This window comes from Gouania willdenowi, chromosome 21 (assembly GCF_900634775.1).
Source record: "Gouania willdenowi chromosome 21, fGouWil2.1, whole genome shotgun sequence".
Taxonomy (NCBI): Eukaryota; Metazoa; Chordata; class Actinopteri; order Blenniiformes; family Gobiesocidae; genus Gouania; species Gouania willdenowi.
Window position 1 is genome coordinate 5,236,618 of NC_041064.1, and position 18,315 is coordinate 5,254,932.

An 18,315-nucleotide genomic window follows, 5' to 3' on the forward strand; every position below is an offset into this window, starting at 1 on the left:
TTACAGGAAGCTCAGACATATTCTAAGTTGTTTACTGAAGGCCCAAACATGTTCCAGAGCCAAACCCCGACACACTTTTTTCCAGTTTTGAGGGGCTAGTATGTCCACCATATTCTGAGAGAGTGGGTGGAGCTGTATTACTATACCACATTTCAGTTTCCTATGTGATGTAGTTCCTGAGATATTGGAAGCTGAAAATGGAAGAAAAATTGTCCATATCTCAAAAAGTATTCATCCGATCAAACAAAAAAAATGTAGTGTGCCTTTTGAATAATCAGGGAACATATGGTAAAAATGTATGAATATGTTGAGACCGAAGTGCGTGAAATTTCCTGAAATCCTTTTGAAATTAGATGGAATGACACGTACAGCTTTCTTCTTTCATGTATTAATTCTCCAGTTGGTCGTTATTTTATTTTGTGGATCTTGAATCAGACAATCTGTCAACACACACGGGAAGTTGATCACAAGAAACAAGGAGCACCAGTAGATACACAACACAAACTTTGGTTCATTTAGTCAGGTGGGTTTGCTGTAACCTCCACATTTTATTTGGATTTGTTTATGTAATTCATGACATTTTAGTTTATGAGTAAACGAGTCATGTGACTTTGTGTTGCTCCTATTGGCCAACGAGCTAATCATCAACGTTTTCCTATATGGCCAGGATTGCAGATTTACTATTATCATGATTGACATTTTCATTTTAAATTATTAGATATTCAGAACATTAAAGTTCCCAGTCCAAGAACGTTAAAATGACTGAAATGAAGCTCGAAAAAGGAAAGAAAAACTCATATATATTGACAGTAATATAACCTCTGATTTTCCATTTAGCATGGAACGATTTTCTTTCCGTGAAGTAGGACGATGATTGAAAACATCCACGGCTGCCAACAAGGCATCTCCCGTCCCCACCTGCTCCTGTACGGGCAGATTAAGCTAATGAATGACTTAGAAAACACATTTAATCAATGCCAAGATTCTAGCAAACAAAATTAAACGCAGACAGGCTCAGTGTGCATACATTTGTGGCAATAAACGGAACCAAATTCATCATTTAAACTGTGATCCAATCTTCAAATATTCAGTTTCAACCCGGTGGGATTTTTTTTGGTGGGTTTTGTTTTGTTTCTGATTAATTCCTTGTGTTGATGATTTTTCTCTCTCTTTGCGTTGCAGGTGGTGTACAGCGGAAAAGAGCTTAACCATCCATTCGGAATCTCTCATTATCACAATTTCATCTTTTGGACCGAGTACATGAATGCTTCGGTATTCCAGCTGGACTTGTCCACGGGCGATGTCAGTCTGCTGCGGAGTGAGAGACCACCACTATTTGGCCTGCGTGTCTATGATGCCCAAAGTCAGCAAGGTTGGCTGCTTTCCCTTCATTTAGCCCTTATCCATGTCCACTGAACCGTGGCTTTGCTATGAGGGAGTGCTACTGCTAGTGCCGCTGCTACTGCTATGAGCTGCAAATTGAACCTCTCTGTACGATGTGTTCAGCCTCTCCAACCTCTCACATCAAATCTAAAGTCGTTTTAATGATTTATACAACACAGAGCAGCACAAAAAGCTTTTGTTTTCAGCTTTTTTATGGCGTAGCCTAGTCCAGTTTAGACAGCTTTTAGATATATATACAGTACATATAGCTTTCATTCTGATTTATTTTTTTGGCTTCTGAGCACAACCTTTAACAATATCAGCTTTTATTTTGAAGGGGCCATCTCCAAACTTCAGAAAACAAGCTTTTATTATGAAAGGATTTTCTATTTGGCTTCTGAGCACAACCTATAATGTTACAAACTTTTATTTTGAAGGGGACATCTACAAAATAAGTTCAACCCCTCACAGTCAGTATCACTGTTCCAATAGGTTTGAACAATTTAATTTGCCAATCAATCAAAATGTGTTATATTTTGCCATAAGTATTTATCTGACAAGTTATCGGGAAAAAAAATATAGTTAATAATAATAATAATAATAATAATAATAATAATAATAATAATAATAATAATAATAATAATAAAGTGTGTGGAAAGCAGTGAGGATTAAAAATGCAGCAATTTCAAAATTTCATGGTACAATATTTTCACAGTATATTACACTGAAAATCAGTGGTTGTTTAAGTTTTTGAAACAAAAAAAAAGAGTGTGTGCAGTGATAAATATCACCTTCGAGCGTAAGCACCAATGATATTGGTCACTGTTACCATTTTTAACCGTACCTGTAGTGAATTTCAGTTCAAATTTCATATATATTAGTAGAGGTTTAGTCATCTTAAAATATCTTTACAAGTCCTTCTCGAACTCAAGATCACAACATGGACTGACCTAGTAGAAGGGTTTTAGGTTGGCTCCGCCTTCCAGGGGATCCTGGGAGATGTAGTTTGATTCTCAGACTTACCGATTGAATAGTGCCAGAAATAAACTACACTAGCAGGAATACTTAGAGTTCCTGTTTGATACCGTCACATACCACAGCATTATTGCAAGCATTTTAAAACCGAAATACCGCTATATTTACAATACCGTTACATTCCTAGTGAGGATGGTATAGTATACATCCTCACTAGGGTTGGGCATAGAATATTGAATATCGATTGGTCCCTGGACTAACTTTCCAATTCTCCCAGAATCGTTCAAATTTAAAAAATTTGATTCCTACTTTTGATACTCAATCCGCCGACTGGAAGAAAAAGCCGCCGAACACCAACAAAGAAGAATCCACCGGAAGTGTTTGCGTTACCGCGCAACCATGAACAGTGTGTTTCTGATTTTGATCTGGTACCTGCTGCTAATCTGGACTGGGTTGTACAAGTTGTTCCTAATTGTGTGTTTGATATTCTGCACATGTTAGCACACGTGGGCCGCACAGTAGCATGTTTAAGTACCTGCAGCATCACACACTCAAGATGTGGGATTGTGTTTTCATGAGGTTTTCGAAAATAAAGCTCATAGATTTGATATTTACCTATTAGTTGAAAACAGTCCTGTGAGAAATGCCTGGTAAAGTTCATAGAATTAAACCCTAATCCTTAATTAGAAAAAGATGACCCAGAATTCTAGAGTTCTGCTTAATCATACGACCGCACCAAACGATGTTAGAAAACTGCCGATAGGAAAAGTATAGGATATGAGTGTTGTCTCCCTTTGTTATTTGTCTCTGTGATAATCCATAAAATAATCAATCATCCTGGAGCAGACGAACACAACACCGTTGGAGGATATTAAAGAGCTCGCTGGAAAAACCTAGAGAAACAGTTTATGGATGATGTTTCTCTACTCTCAAAGCAATTAATTTTCAATCAAGTACAGGCAAAAGTCTACATTGGATTATTATTAAGGTGAAGCGTATGGAATGATTAATTGGACATCCTGCATTCCCACTATTACCGATGAGGCGTTATCTCATTGGTGCAGACGATGCTTTGAATTCTGAGTTAAAGAAAAGTGACACAGGTGTGGAAACCTTTACTTTAAAGTCCTAACCTTTAGACAAACACAATAAACACTTGTAGGGATGTAAACATGAGCCGACTTTTGTAAATTTGAAGAAGAAGAAAAAAAGGAGCGAGACATTTCTCTCTCTGTTTCCTTAGGTGACAACGCATGCAGTGTGAATTATGGAGGCTGCACCACCCTCTGCCTCTCCATCCCAGGAGGCCGAGTGTGTGCCTGCGCTGACAACCAGGTCCTGGAGAAGAACAATGTCACATGTGCAGGTAGGAATAAAGGCATAATGAATCAGATGGAGCCCAAAGATCAGCCTGTCTCACTGTGTACTTTAATCCAGGGGTTCTCAACCTTCGGGTCACCAGATGCCTTTAAAAAGCAAAGAATATTTTTTGAGCAATTTAAAGCCCATTTTTTACCCTTTTTCTGCAACTACACAAACTTTCCATATTTTAACCCATTTTAATCACCTTTTTTGCCATATTTTTGCTCCTTTTAATTAATTTTTGCTACATTACTCCCATTTATGCCACTTTTTTATCAAAATTCAATGCCTTTTCTGCACATTTTTTTCCATTTTCAAGACATTTTCAGCACTTTTAAAACATTTCCACCTCTTTCTCACCTAATGCAGCATATGTTAACCCATTATTGTCACTTCTAACCATAGGCGGAGTTTAAAATTCTTGCTGGGGTGGGGCAAAAGAAAAAATAAAATCAAATATAATCTCGTCTCGAGATTCGCGCCAACTGCAATGTGTGTAACATATACAATAATGCAAATGATTAGTAAAATCATGTTGTAAATTCATGATAAAATCAAGCCGGCGACTGCTTTCTGCTTCATTTTTGCTACAGTACCATAACATAAACTGATGGGCACAGTGTTGTTTCACCATTTACATTGTGAAGAAGAATTGAGCGAACAGAAGAAGAACCAACCTAAACTCTCAAAAGTTTGTTACCATTTTACTGAAAACATACTATAGATAGAGCTCACATCTGTGACGTAAAAGTAACAGAAACATGTAAGAATCAAAGCAGTACATGTACATTATATTAAGAATTTTCTTTTTTCCAATACATTTGGGAAAACTGTAATGATAACACATTCACAATTTGTCATGCCCATTATTTGCCAGTTAAAACTAACTGTTTGTACTTTTTCTGCCACTTTTAGGCCAATATTGACACTTTAAACCCTTTTTACTACTTTTTCTGTCTGTTTTTAGCCACTCTAATTTGCAACTTTTAACTAATTTCTGTGGTTTTTAAAATCCCATTTCACCACCTTTTCACTTTTAACCCGTTTTATTTCTGATTAAAACACAGACATCTTTACAGTAAGCAAACCCTTTTTCTGCAACTACACCAAACTTGCCATATTTTAACCTATTATCACTTTTTCTTGCCATATTTTTGCTCCTTTTTATGCGTTTTTTTTTTTTGCTACATTACTCCCTTTTCTGCCAAGATTTGTCATCGCCATTATTTGCCAGTTTAAATGACATTACCTCAAACCCCCCTCCCCCCATTTCTCTCACTTTTCAACCAATATTGACACTTTGAACCTTTTTTAACGACTTTTTCTGTCCGTTTTTGGACACTCTAATTTGCAACTTTCAACCAATTTCTATGTTTTTTAAAATCCCATTTCATCACCTTTTCCACCATTTTTTGTCACTTTCAACCCATTTTATTTCTGATTCAAACCAATATTTACATCTTTAAGAAGACAATGGATATTATTCAGATGAATAAATAAATGTGGTTATCACAGATTCATAGATCAATTGACCATCATTTTGCTGACTTTATAGATGGACCCCAAAAATCTCTCCCCTTTATTCCCCCTTATAGATGACTGTTATAGATACATGACTGTTCTTTAATGTTCATGTCTGTGTTCAACCACCTTCAGGTACAGTGGGGGTCCTTGGTCCCTAGAACCTTTATTTTGGGGGGTCACAGGCTGAAAAGGTTGAGAACCACTGGTTTAATCCAACTGAATCACTTGCTATAAACACACTCACACAATCACCTGACAAATCTGTATTAAAAAGCGCTGATACACAAATAAAAGGCAGTTGGAAAATGATCTCAGTAGATTTACAAAAATGCGTTCTAAGCCCCAGTTGGTAGTTAAATGTTCATGAGACATTATTAAATGTTTTTAGAGCTTTTATAGCTCTGCTTGCTCATTTCCCCAGACCGTGTACTTCAAAAGAAAGTCTGTCGCTGAATCTGAAAATGTCTCTTTTCTTCTTCTGCTATTTCTCTCAGATTATCCTGGTAGCGGCGATGGCGGCGGCGGCGGCAGCAGTGAGGAGCCAAAACGCTGTAAAAGTGATGAGTTTCAGTGCCATAATCAGCGCTGCGTACGAGCCGTGTGGAAGTGTGACGGAGACGACGATTGTCTGGATGGAAGTGACGAGGAGAGCCACACCTGCCGTGAGCCTCTTAGAATAAATCCAACAGCAAAGTTACCGAAAGCATCCCATTTAAAAAAAAATACAAATAAAAAATAGGAAAAAAAAGGCAACATCCTGAATGTCACCCCTCTCTCACACACACATCAATGCAGAATGCTAAAAAAAGCTTAAGCCTTTCTTTAAAGCCACTTTCCCCCTGCTGTCACTTGTTATGTTGCTGAATGTCAGCGCTGACACCAACTGCTTAAAATTCTTTTTTTTTTTTTTTTTGACAAACAAGCTGGATCAAAAATAAAGTTAGCTTTGAAAATGTGAAGCTTTACAAAAAAAAAAAAAAAACATGTTCTACAGAGTCGCTTGTTGTTGGTCTGAGTGGACACACACACACACACGTACACACACACACACACACACGTACACACACACACACACACATGTACACACACACACACGCACACACACACACACACGTACACACACACACACACACGTACACACACACACACACACACGTACACACACACACACACACACACACACACACACACACACACACACACACACACACACACACACACACACGCACATACACAGTTTTCTCTTCAATCCCCATAAATACCTTTTTTGTTTCTCACAGAGCCACAAACTGATGTTGGCCCTGACCCCCTCTCGCTTTGTTTACGGCTGTGGTTCCCAAACTGGAGGGCGCACCCCCTAGGGGTGGGCTTGATGTCAAGAAAGGGGAGCACGAGGGGGGTTCCATGAAAAATAAAATGTTTTATTAATAATATACAATCTTGTATTAGGGCCACATTAATATTAAAATAAATCTGAGCACTACAAGATGAAAGTCATAATATTTCCAGAATAAAGTCGTTATTTTATCAGTTTAAAGGTGTAATATTTTGAGAATCGAGTCATAGTTTTTGGAGAATGAAGCCATGTTTTAATAAAAACTCGTCGAAGTGTAGCGCTCAGAATTCCTTGTTTAATTGAACGCAACATAACACTGAAGTCGACCACTTCCAGTCAGTTCCTCTTACGCAAAAGAGGAGAAACCGTTCAAATCATTTTGGTTCTTTCGTTGGAACGATTTTTCATACAATTACAACTTCATTCTGCAAATATTATGATTTTATTCTGGAAATATTATGACTTTAATCTGCTAATATTAAGATACCACTTGATTCTCATGAAATTACGACTTTTTTCTGGAAATATTATGTCTTTAATCTTGAAATATTATGACTTTAATCAGCTAATATCAAGATTTGATTAAGATTTTTTATTTTTTTAAAAAAGATTTGATTAAGATACTACTTTATTCTCATGGAATTATGACTTTATTCTTGAAATATTATTACTTTAATCTTGTAATGCCCAGATTTTGGCTCTAATACTCCTTCGTAATAAAGAGTTTTTTTTACTGTTCTAAAATTATTAGTTAGCCATAGTTTTTTAATGTGATTTTAAGAAGAATACTCAATTTTTTTTTTTGTTTTTTATTTTCAAAAAAGGTTATTACATATTTTGTTAATGTTGCGATAGGGAGGAGCCCTGAGACTTTTTTTTTTTTTTTGATACAAATCTGAGATTTGAAAAATAGTCCAAATTTAGATTTTTTTCAAAAAAAGGTCAAACTTATTATTATTTTTTTTTTCAATTTGACTACTGGCGATTTGGGGGTGTCCTGATAGGTTTCAGTCTTCAAAGGGCAAAAAAAGTTTGGGAACCGATTTTGCCATTTTATTATTTACGTGTTTTCTCGCCATCATATTTAAATACATTGACGCCATGTATGTACTAATATATTAGTTAATATACTTCTGATCCTTATTATTGTGTTACTCTGTCACCTTTTTCCTCATAAATATGTTTGTAAATTAATTAGTAAGTAGCGAAACGATGATAACTCGATTCATTCTCCTTTTGTTTTTAGGATTTTAAATCATTTTATTGTCCGTTGCCGTGCAGGATTAGTTTTAGTCAAAATGTAATTCTCTCACATTCTCCAGTTTGAACCGCAGTGCAAACTTAATCTTTATTCAGTATCTTCATTTAATGTTTTACATGTTTGTTCTTTGTGTATATGTTATTTTTACCCTCCAGAGAACCACACCTGCCCTGCAGATTGGTTTAAATGCAGCGACAATCATTGCATTCCTAAAAGATGGCTGTGTGACGGAACTAACGACTGTGGAAACGATGAGGATGAAGCCAACGCCACATGTTCAGGTGAATATTCATCAAGAAAACATCATCCAAACAGAGGAAGTTAACATGTAAATACACATTTATCAGAAATATCAGTTCGTCCTGGCTGTCGTTGTGAATTAATGAGCAAAGATTTAGTTTTTTAAGTCTATATTTGCAAAAAGTAAACGGTTATTTTTAATTAGGGCCACCTACTGGTTGAAGAGTTGAAGAGACACAAAACATCAAAAATAAACGAAATGACAACAAAAATACGCAAAATATCAACAAATATACACAAAATGACATCAAAGATGCACAAAACTACAGCAGAAATACACAATTTCAACAAAAATACACAAATCTACAGTAATAATACGCAAAATGACATCAAAGATATACAAAACCACTGCAAAAACACTCAAAATTTCAAAAAAAATACACAAAAAAACAGTGATAGCAAAAATACATAAAATAACAAAAATACACAATCAACAAAAATCACAAAACAACAGCAAAAATACTCGGTGATCGCAAAAATATACAAAACATCAAAAATAATGAAATGACAACAAAAAATACACGAAATTTCAACAAAAATACACAAAATGACAACAAAACAACACAGTGATAGCAAAAATGCACAAAATAACAACAAAAATACACAAAATAACAAAAATACACAAAACGACATCATTATTATTCAGTCATTAATCTATTCGGGTCATTTTTTCGCTTCTATTGTAATAAAATTTGGCCATCTGACATCTGTGACTGAATATTGTAATTTCCAGTTTTAATTGCACATATTTGTCTTAAAACAAACCTAATTTACAGTAATAATTTATTAATGATCTGATAACAGAACTGCACCATGTGGCTTTCAAACATTTTTCATTTCTTTAATTTTAATGCTCGGTTAATGTTATTGTAAACTTTCTAATGACATTGCCTTTACGATCAAGTGTTTACTTTTACATTAGGAGTTTATTCATCTCTGACTGTATGACTGTATATACATATATTTTTTTTTTCTGTTCATAAAACCTTTACTCTGGAGCCCTGGTGCTGTCATTATTGTTTAACCCTGAGTAGCTTGAGTCTACACAGTGCAATCAATGTCCTAATGTGAGAGTTCTCTGCAATCATAAGAGGCAACTATCCGACACAAGCACTTACAGTCCATCACCTCACCTCCCATGTCTTTAATGGTGTCCTCAAAGGAGGTCTGTGTAGTGGATCAATCCCATGCTGCATTAGCCTGGAGATGATGGACGCTGCTTTATCAGAGTGACACGCATGTTTCATGTTCCACGTCAGCCAACGATCACACGAACATGATAATCAGCATGTGAAACAGTGATGAACTAACACTTGAATTCATTGGTGTGTGTGTTTCCTTTACTCAGCCTCTGCCCAGTCCTGTGGATCAGACCAGTTCTCCTGTCAGAACGGCCGATGTATACCTCCAACCTGGAGCTGCGACCGAGCAGACGACTGTGGGGACATGTCTGACGAGATGTCGTGCAGTGAGTGTGACATTTGCCCCTTCCTCACCAACATTTTCACCCAACATCAATCATCTGTGGGTCTGAAAGGTTGAAATCATGTGATGTGATGCAAAATCACGACAGAAACACTGGATATTCCCACTAAACATCGGTTGGTCCACACCACATCTGTACATCTACGCCAGGGGTTTTCAGCCTTAAGTTCAGAACCCCATTTGGGGTCACGAGACAATGGGAGAAGGTCACTAGATGCCTTCAAGAAGCGAAGAATAATTTTGTTGCCAATTTTTGCTTATTTTTACCTTTTTTCTGCAACTACACCAAACTTTCCATATTTTAACCTATTTTTTTGTCACCTTTTTAACCATATTTTTGCTCTTTTAATGTATTTTGGCTACATTACTCCCATTTCTCCACTTCTCATAGACTATTTTGGCACTTATAAACCCTTTTCACCACTTTTTAGTATATGTTGAACCAATATTGTCACTTTTAATTATATTTCATGCTTATTTTTGCCATGTCCATTATTTGCCACTTTAAACTATTTGTTCTTTCTTTTTAAATTTTATTACATCATCCTCCCTCCCTCGATTTTGGCCACTTTTAAGCCGATATTGACACTTTGAACCCTTTTTACCACTTTTTTTTTTTTTTGAGATTCTTATAAAAGATTATAAGACACAGAGGCAAGCTACAATGACCTCACATAAAGGAAAAATAAGGACACAAACTGTATTCCCCTCACTAGGGATCTGAAAGTTGCGGACTGCACCTTTAAAGAATGTGAATAATCCAGCTTCTCTTTGCCTTTGTGACGCTGAAACACGTCCCAGCTTCTGTATCTGTTGTGTCTCAGACAAACTTCCCCCTTTTCTCCACTTGATAGTTTTAGACTGGGGGCTATTGACGCTGAGGCCCAGGCAGACTCGCTAACGTAGCTTAGCACTTGTGCAGCTCAGTAAATGGAATGGCGTTGCTAGAGTTGTTCACTGCTCCTAAGTCGTGCCTGTGTGGTATTATACAATGTGCGTGTCAATAAAAGCAGCTGTGGTGTGTATTATTCATGGGAAATATTCATCAAAAATACATGGCGGGTAGACGGAGGGCAGGGGCTTAGTGACGTTCCTTTTGTAGACGCATTAAAAACTGTTCTTTAAAGTGTGGTGTGTTTTTTTTTTTTTTATTATTCTTTTTTTAGACTTGAATGAGATGAATTACCAACGTGCTTTTTAAAGATATGGGCAGTGGTTTTTAAAAAATTCCCATTCCAAGTGTATTGAATCAGTGTTTAGCAGTGATTGATGTTTGCCAACGTGCAACATTGCCTCAGTCTCCCTTTGTGCGTCCTTAAGCTGCTTCAATACTCAGCCACAAACAGACAGGCTGTAAAGCAGTAATTAAAGTTCATGCCTGGCTTCGTTCAATCATTATCAAACGCTCTCCGTTCTCCGTTCCTGAGCCTCCTCTCGGGCTCTGCTCTTCTGAAGGTGTGCCGTGGTGCGCGGCGCCGGCACTGGAGCCACTGTGGGTTTTTTTTTTTTTTGAAACACCTAAAGCTCAGTGGTGGACGCCGCAGAGATTGATGCTAATTTGGATTTTGTTTGTCAGTAGTTTAGTGCTTTACTCGGGGCCCTCTCCGTTCCCTCAAAGCCGTCATTATTCATGAATCCTGGTGTTTCGCTTTTAGCAGCGCCCGTGGTTCACTGGAATCCTTTTATTATTCATACATTGTTGTTATTCATGTTTTTTTTTTTTAAAGAAAAATATTATATTCAACCATTGCTGGACCAATGCAAAGATGATGTGTATTTGAGGAAGGATATTATATATTCCTTTATATTACACACTGCCTAAGGCCAACAGATCAATTCAGACGTAGACTTGCATTACATACTCAATAAAGCTTCAGGCACTCAGTGTACTGTATGTATATATATATATATCACCAAATCAGAAAAAAGAGCTGATATCTGATGAGAATTCAAATGTCAAACCTGGCAATATCATTTGTTTGCTTTATGCAGAGGAATATTTTAAATATGAAAAGAGTTGTGAATGTTTCCTTCACAACAGTCGCAAATATTGCATTTCTATATTCCTGGAAATGAACATTTGTAGAGTTTCAATAGTGTCAGATGAAACCTATCGATCAGAAAATCAACTTTTGCCATGAACGTGCAAAATGTGATATTATAAAGTGTGAAAATTTAATTATTACTGCTTTTCAGACATGTTATACCAGATATAAGTCTTGTATATGTCATGTATTACATCTATATTTACGTAAACATACATGTATGTCTGTGTATTTACAGTATGAGTATGTATGTATGTATAGATTGGAGTGCGTACATTGGTTATAGTTTGTTTATTCATTTAGATTTCAATGTATATAGATGTATTTATAAGTTCTTTGTATTTATTTTAAAATATTCGTATTTGTTTTATTTATTGGTTCTGTTTGTACAGTATGTGTTTGCATTGTTTCTCGAAGAAAATCAATAACATTTCTCACATTAGTTATTTAAACTATCATCTACAGTAAGTATGATTATAAGCTCAATTATCATGTTGAAATGGTATTTAAAGTAGTTTAGTAAGTCATTATTAGGGTTGGGCAATTTCTGGGAAATTGGCACAAGAATTTAAACTTTGGCATTTTGGGAATATTCAAGTATAAAGTTTGCAAGGGAATTATTGGCAAATTGGGAGTAATTTTAAATAACTATCATATACAAACATAGATTTTAACATCCAATAAAAAAATGTTTTAATAATCGAGGGTTTCAAAGTCCTGAGAAAACCTTCCATGGTAATTAACGGGAGTTGAAGGTTAATATTTACCAGGAATTTTAAAATATATTTTAGCCTCATCTCTAATATCCACATCAGTAATTTAAAATTAATCATAAGCATAATCAGAATTCCTTCATTAATCCCAGGGGGAAATTGTTTTTGTTACAGCCACTTAAGAAAAAATCACAAATAAAAGAATAAATGTTTAACAAAGATGAAAGAAAGAATAAACATTAAATAATTGTATCATTAAGTAAAAAAAAATCAGGATCCAACACACACATTACAGTAGTGAACAAATTAAAAAAATAAAAGTCAGATTAATAATAATAATAATAATAATAATAATAATAATAATACAAATATACAATTTATATACAAATATGATACAGATATTTACAACAATCAAGCTGTGAGGTTACAGTTTTGGTTAATTCCAATGAATAATTCCCACAAAAAGTTTATGTTTTTGAGTTTTCCCAAAATATCTGACCTTGGGTTTCTCATAGAAATACTGTATACTACAGATTTAATTTATGAATTTGCTTAATTATTGAAACATCTTTGAGGGGCATTTCCAAAAGGAAAACGTCTCTTAGGAGAGTAAATATGTAAATATATATCATGTAAATATTGTGCATCAGTGTGTTGTTTCAGTGAAATACCCTCTGGTTTCTATTTATGTTTATAAGATTTATTTTTATTAATGATAGTTTGTGTTGATGTTTTGCAGTTTTCCCTACGTGTGAACCTCTGACCCAGTTCAGCTGCTCTAATGGACGCTGCATCAGTGCTAAATGGCACTGTGATTCAGGTGAGATCAGCCATATTATTGCTTCTGTGTGTGTTTTGTGTAATAACAATATATTAATAATAATAATAATAACTCCTTTGTGCGTCCGTGTTCAGACGACGACTGTGGCGATGGCAGTGATGAAGCGGGCTGTGTCCAGTCTTGTGCTCAAACCCAGTTCAGATGCACCAGTGGACGCTGTATCCCAGACCACTGGGCCTGTGACGGAGACAACGACTGTGGAGACTTCAGCGACGAGAGCACCACCTGCCGAGGTGGAGGCGGGGCCTGTAAGACTTCCTGTGTTACCTTTCAAAGTTAAAGCAGTGAAGTCACTCATGCGTTTTGTTTTTGTTTTTCTTCCAGTGCTGCCGTCTGTGGTGGAATGCAGCGTGGAGGAGTTTCACTGTGTGGCAGATGGGACCTGCATCCCTGAGAGATGGAGCTGCGACGGAGACAAAGACTGTGAAGACGGCAGCGATGAGAAGGACTGTGAGGGCACCAAGAGGATGTGTGACCCCAAAGCAAAGTTCACCTGTAAAGACACAGGTGAGAGACGTCAGATAATGATGGAACTAACGTAAAAATATTTCAAGGCAGATTTAAACTAATGACTGAAAGTTGAACACTGACACGCCATTATTTAAGCATTCTTACACATAAGTTCACTTAAATCTTGGATAGAATCTCAATCTGGGGAGTGGTGGCCTATAGGTCAAAGAAGCGGGCTTGTCATCAGAGGGTTGCCGGTTCAAATCTCTTCCAGGCCATCATTGTGGGATGTTGAGCATGACCTTTAACCGCAATCCATCTGCTCCCTGGTGCACCTGCAATGTCAGACCACTGCTACCCCTCAGGGAAAATGTGTAAAATACAGAGAACATCAAACCAGCCGTGACTGTTGGTTATGTTTCCACTGTAAACCAAAGAAAACCCTCCTATACTAGTTTATTAATACTATCACATTAGTCCAGTTTTAAAGTCTTTACACTGTCTCCCAGTCAGCCTCAGAATAGACTTTAAAGTTCTGCTGCTGGTGTATAAATCTGTGAATGGCTTTGGTCCAGAATACATCAGTGAGATGTTAGTCAGGTATGAACCCAGCAGGTCTCTCAGATCTATGGACACAGGTCAGATAGTGGAGCCCAGAGCTCACAGTAAACATGATGATGCTGCTTTTAGTTGTTATGCTGCAAAGAAGTGGAACAAAGATTTTTAAATCAAAGTTAAAGGCTTTCTTTATCTCTACTGTGTATGACTGAGAGGGAGATTTTTAAACAAATGATTGTTGATTTAATGTTTTTCCTGCTTATTTTAATGTTCTTATTGATTTTACAACTGTTACATGTTTTCTGTTGCACTTTTTAATCATGGAAAGCACATTGAGTTGCCCTGTGTGTGAAATGCGCTGTACAAATAAATTTGCCTTGCCTTGTTTGCACAACGTTCAATATTTTCTACAAATCAATGCATTATTTTCAATTTTCTCATTTTTATATTTTATATATTTATTAATATTATTGTGGATAATACATTTAGCATGGAGCTTAATTTAATTTAGTATGTCTTGTGGAAAACATGTAACCAAGCTAATGTTTTTTTTTATTTTTTTATTATTTTCACTCAACAGGCAAGTGTATCACTAAGAGTTGGGTGTGTGACGGAGACATGGACTGTGAGGATCGCTCTGATGAGGAGGCCTGTGAGTCGTCCGTCTGTAAACCCCCTAAATACCCCTGTGCCAACAACAGCCTGGTCTGCCTCACGCCCGACAAGATCTGTAACGGCAAAGTGGATTGTCCCGACCGCTCTGATGAAGGACAAATCTGTGGTAAGATGAATATTTCAGTCATTATTATAATAATTCTTCTTTTGAAACTTTTTCTAAACGATTTGAGGAACGAAAAATTCAGGAATGAAACAACATCATGTAACCCAGTGTTTTTCAACCTTGGGGCTGCCTGAAATGACTAGTAATTAGTTTGAAAAAATTAGTGATTAAAATCATATTTTTCATATTTTTTTTAAAAATTATTTTTCCTTTTCAAATTCAAATGCCAAACACAATCTCAAACAACTGTATTCTATACGCTCTCACTTGCTCAAATATAAATCTAGTAAAATACAGTATAAAAATAAATAGTTAACTGAATAATTAAAATTGTATTTTTGTAATTTTTTAAAAAATTACTATTCCTTTTCAAATTAAAACACAACGCACACAGTTTCAAGCTGTAGTATATACTATCACTTCCTCAAATATAAATCTATTTTAAAAAAACACAGTATAATGTTAAATAATTAAATAGTTAACTAAATAATTAAACAATAATGAAAATCTAATTATTGTTATTTTTTTATTCCTTTTTAAATTTTAAACACAACACTATCTCAAACAACTGTATTCTATACACTTTTCATTTTTCAAATATAAATCTAGTAAAATACAGTATAACATTGAATAATGAAATAATAATTGAAATTATATTTTTGTATTTTTTTCGTTTTTTCGTTCATATTCCTTTTCAAATTAAAACACAACACACATAGTTTCAAACTGTATTATATACAATCACTTCCTCAAATATGAATCTATTTAAAAAAAAAAACACAGTATAAAAATTTGATAATTAAATAGTTAACTAAATATTTAAACCATAATGAAAATCCAATTATCATTTATTTATTTTATTTCTTTTAAATTAAAACACAACACACACTATCTCAAACAACTGTATTCTATACGCTTTTACTTTTTCAAATTAAAATCTAAAAAAAAAATAAAAGAAAACAGTATAAAAAATTGTTATTTAAATAATTTAAAAATAATGAAAATGAAAATTATATTTTTGTAATTTAAAAAAAAATATTATTCTTTTTCATATTAAAACACCACACACAAATCCAGTATAAGTCACTATAGTGCTATTCCTAACATTATATTTCAAACATGATAAAAACATTTTTTTTAAAAGTATTTGGGGTCGCCAGAAATTTGCAATATCAAAAAGGAGTCACGACCCAAAAAAGGTTGGGAACCACTGATTGAACCTCTGAGAACCAGTGTACACTGTTTATTCACCCCACAGTCACTTCCCAAGCATCTCCAGATGTTATCGGAGCGACGACAAGTCCCAAACCATTAGCTTGTGTTTGTTGAGACGTTGAGTGTGTGAATGATTTGCAGCTCAACAGGAAACACGACGATACCAGATCGTTTGCACTCAAGTTGAGACTGAGAGGTTGTTCTCGTGCCCACTTTTACTGGTGATCTTAATCACAGTGGGGGAGAAATAATCTTGTATTATACTATCAATACTGTCTGTGGTTGTATAACAATAACACCAGCTCCTTTCCTTTCATTTGTTTTGTTTTTGGAGCAGTAAAGGCAATAAAAGCCATTCATCCTCCATAGTGTTCTGTTTTTATACTGTATTATAAAGATGTGCTCATAAAGCAAGGCCCTGTCTTTATTATTAGGTTATGGACACACTGTATACCGGGGGTAGGCAACTTTTATCACAGCGGGGCCACAAAAAGATGTTTGTTTGCTCAGAGGTCCACACGATCAACATTCATGTCAGCATTTAGAATAATGAGTGACCTAAGCCTCAATACAGGAAAGAACAAAGAGTTTTTATCATCATTTTGTGTGTTATTCTGTCATTCTGTGTACAGTATGTTTGTTGTTGTCTTGCTCGTTCTGAAGCATTCTGTGCATTTCTGTAGTCCTTTTGTGTATACATTTCTGTAAAATACATGTTTTTGGAGTCATATCTTATATTTATGCTGCCATTTTGCATTTTTTAGAGTAATTTTTATGTATTTCTGTTGTTGTTTTACTTGTTTGTGAGTACTGTGGGTTTTCTGAGTCATTGTTTGTGTTTTTCTTGTCTTTTTGTGTACTTTTGTTGCTATTTTCCTTTTGTGTATTGCTGTTGTTGGTCATTTTTGTTGTAGTTTTGTGTTTTTTTTGGAGAATTTTATTTTTGTTATTTTGTATTTTATTGTATTTTGTAATTCTTTGCTTTTGTTTTGTGTATTTTTCTGTCATTTTGTACATCTACTTTGGGGGCCGCATTAAATTCGACTGAGGGCCGCATGTGGCCCCCGAGCCGCCAGTTGCCTATGCTGCTGTATACCATAAACCAGAGTTTTGCATCTCTAGCAGGATTAGATGACACAATAACTTAACATAAATCATTCTGGATTCCCACTAGAATTGGATATATTCTTCATTTGTGTAACACTAGTATAGTAACCAAAGAAACGCGCAAAAACAAACTAAGTTGTGCTCCGCATGGTTGCTTCTTTACCCGCTGTTTCTTCTTCTAGGGTTTCTGACCAATGAGGGAATTAAATGTGCTCGAAGATTATTGTGGATTTTTGATCAAATGATGCCAAAAAAAAACTTACATACTGCAGCTTTAAGCTGGATGTTGCATAACCCTCTTCAATCTCTCCACATTTGTCACTAGACTGGTTCAAAAGATTACACCCCACAACACAACATGCACAATAGTAGCATCACATTACACTTCAAGCACAACCAAAATAGTTGACTCTTACCCATCCCTTCCATTGACCCACCCTGAATCCCTCTCTCCTGTTCCTTTCCCCCCTCACCAAGGTGTAACACTGCCCTCTCTTTTTATATCCTCCCTTTAATAAAATGTGTCTTACCCTTCCTTAGGGAGAGCTGGTGATGGTTACAATTATTTTTATTATTATGTTTATATTTATTATTATTATTTTAATCAAATAAGTGTATTTGTTTCATTGAAATAATAAAACATGCATTGCCGTTGCAAAAAGATTGCATTACATGTAGTGTTGATCTTTGAAAGCATGGAAAGGAAAATAAATAAAGATAAATCAACAAACTGTTCTTTTACTTAAATCATGTCCATAAAAGAAGAAAATGAATAACATGTTTTTCCGAGTGGGCGTTTGTAAATCAAACAAAGTTTATAATCAACAAAATATGTGTTATAAATCATAAATCATTGCAGCTTTAAACTCCACGGGGAGCTAAAATAAACTGGACTGATTGAATGAAAGAGATTTATAAAAAAAAAAAAAAGTTGTAAAACCACAGGTTAACTAAACTCATGCTTCCATCCTCCTTATTT

General features: G+C 35.4%; 1 protein-coding gene across 1 annotated transcript in view; it reads left to right on the forward strand.

Annotated features, from left to right (window-relative positions):
- The window catches only part of lrp1bb (low density lipoprotein receptor-related protein 1Bb), a 407,613-nt gene that overhangs the window by 224,443 nt on the left and 164,855 nt on the right, over positions 1 to 18,315 (forward strand). The window contains 9 exon segments of the mRNA XM_028435312.1: positions 1,183 to 1,372; positions 3,602 to 3,724; positions 5,739 to 5,906; positions 7,997 to 8,122; positions 9,490 to 9,609; positions 13,124 to 13,204; positions 13,300 to 13,473; positions 13,550 to 13,732; positions 14,814 to 15,014. Coding sequence (XP_028291113.1) covers positions 1,183 to 1,372; positions 3,602 to 3,724; positions 5,739 to 5,906; positions 7,997 to 8,122; positions 9,490 to 9,609; positions 13,124 to 13,204; positions 13,300 to 13,473; positions 13,550 to 13,732; positions 14,814 to 15,014 — 1,366 coding nt within the window.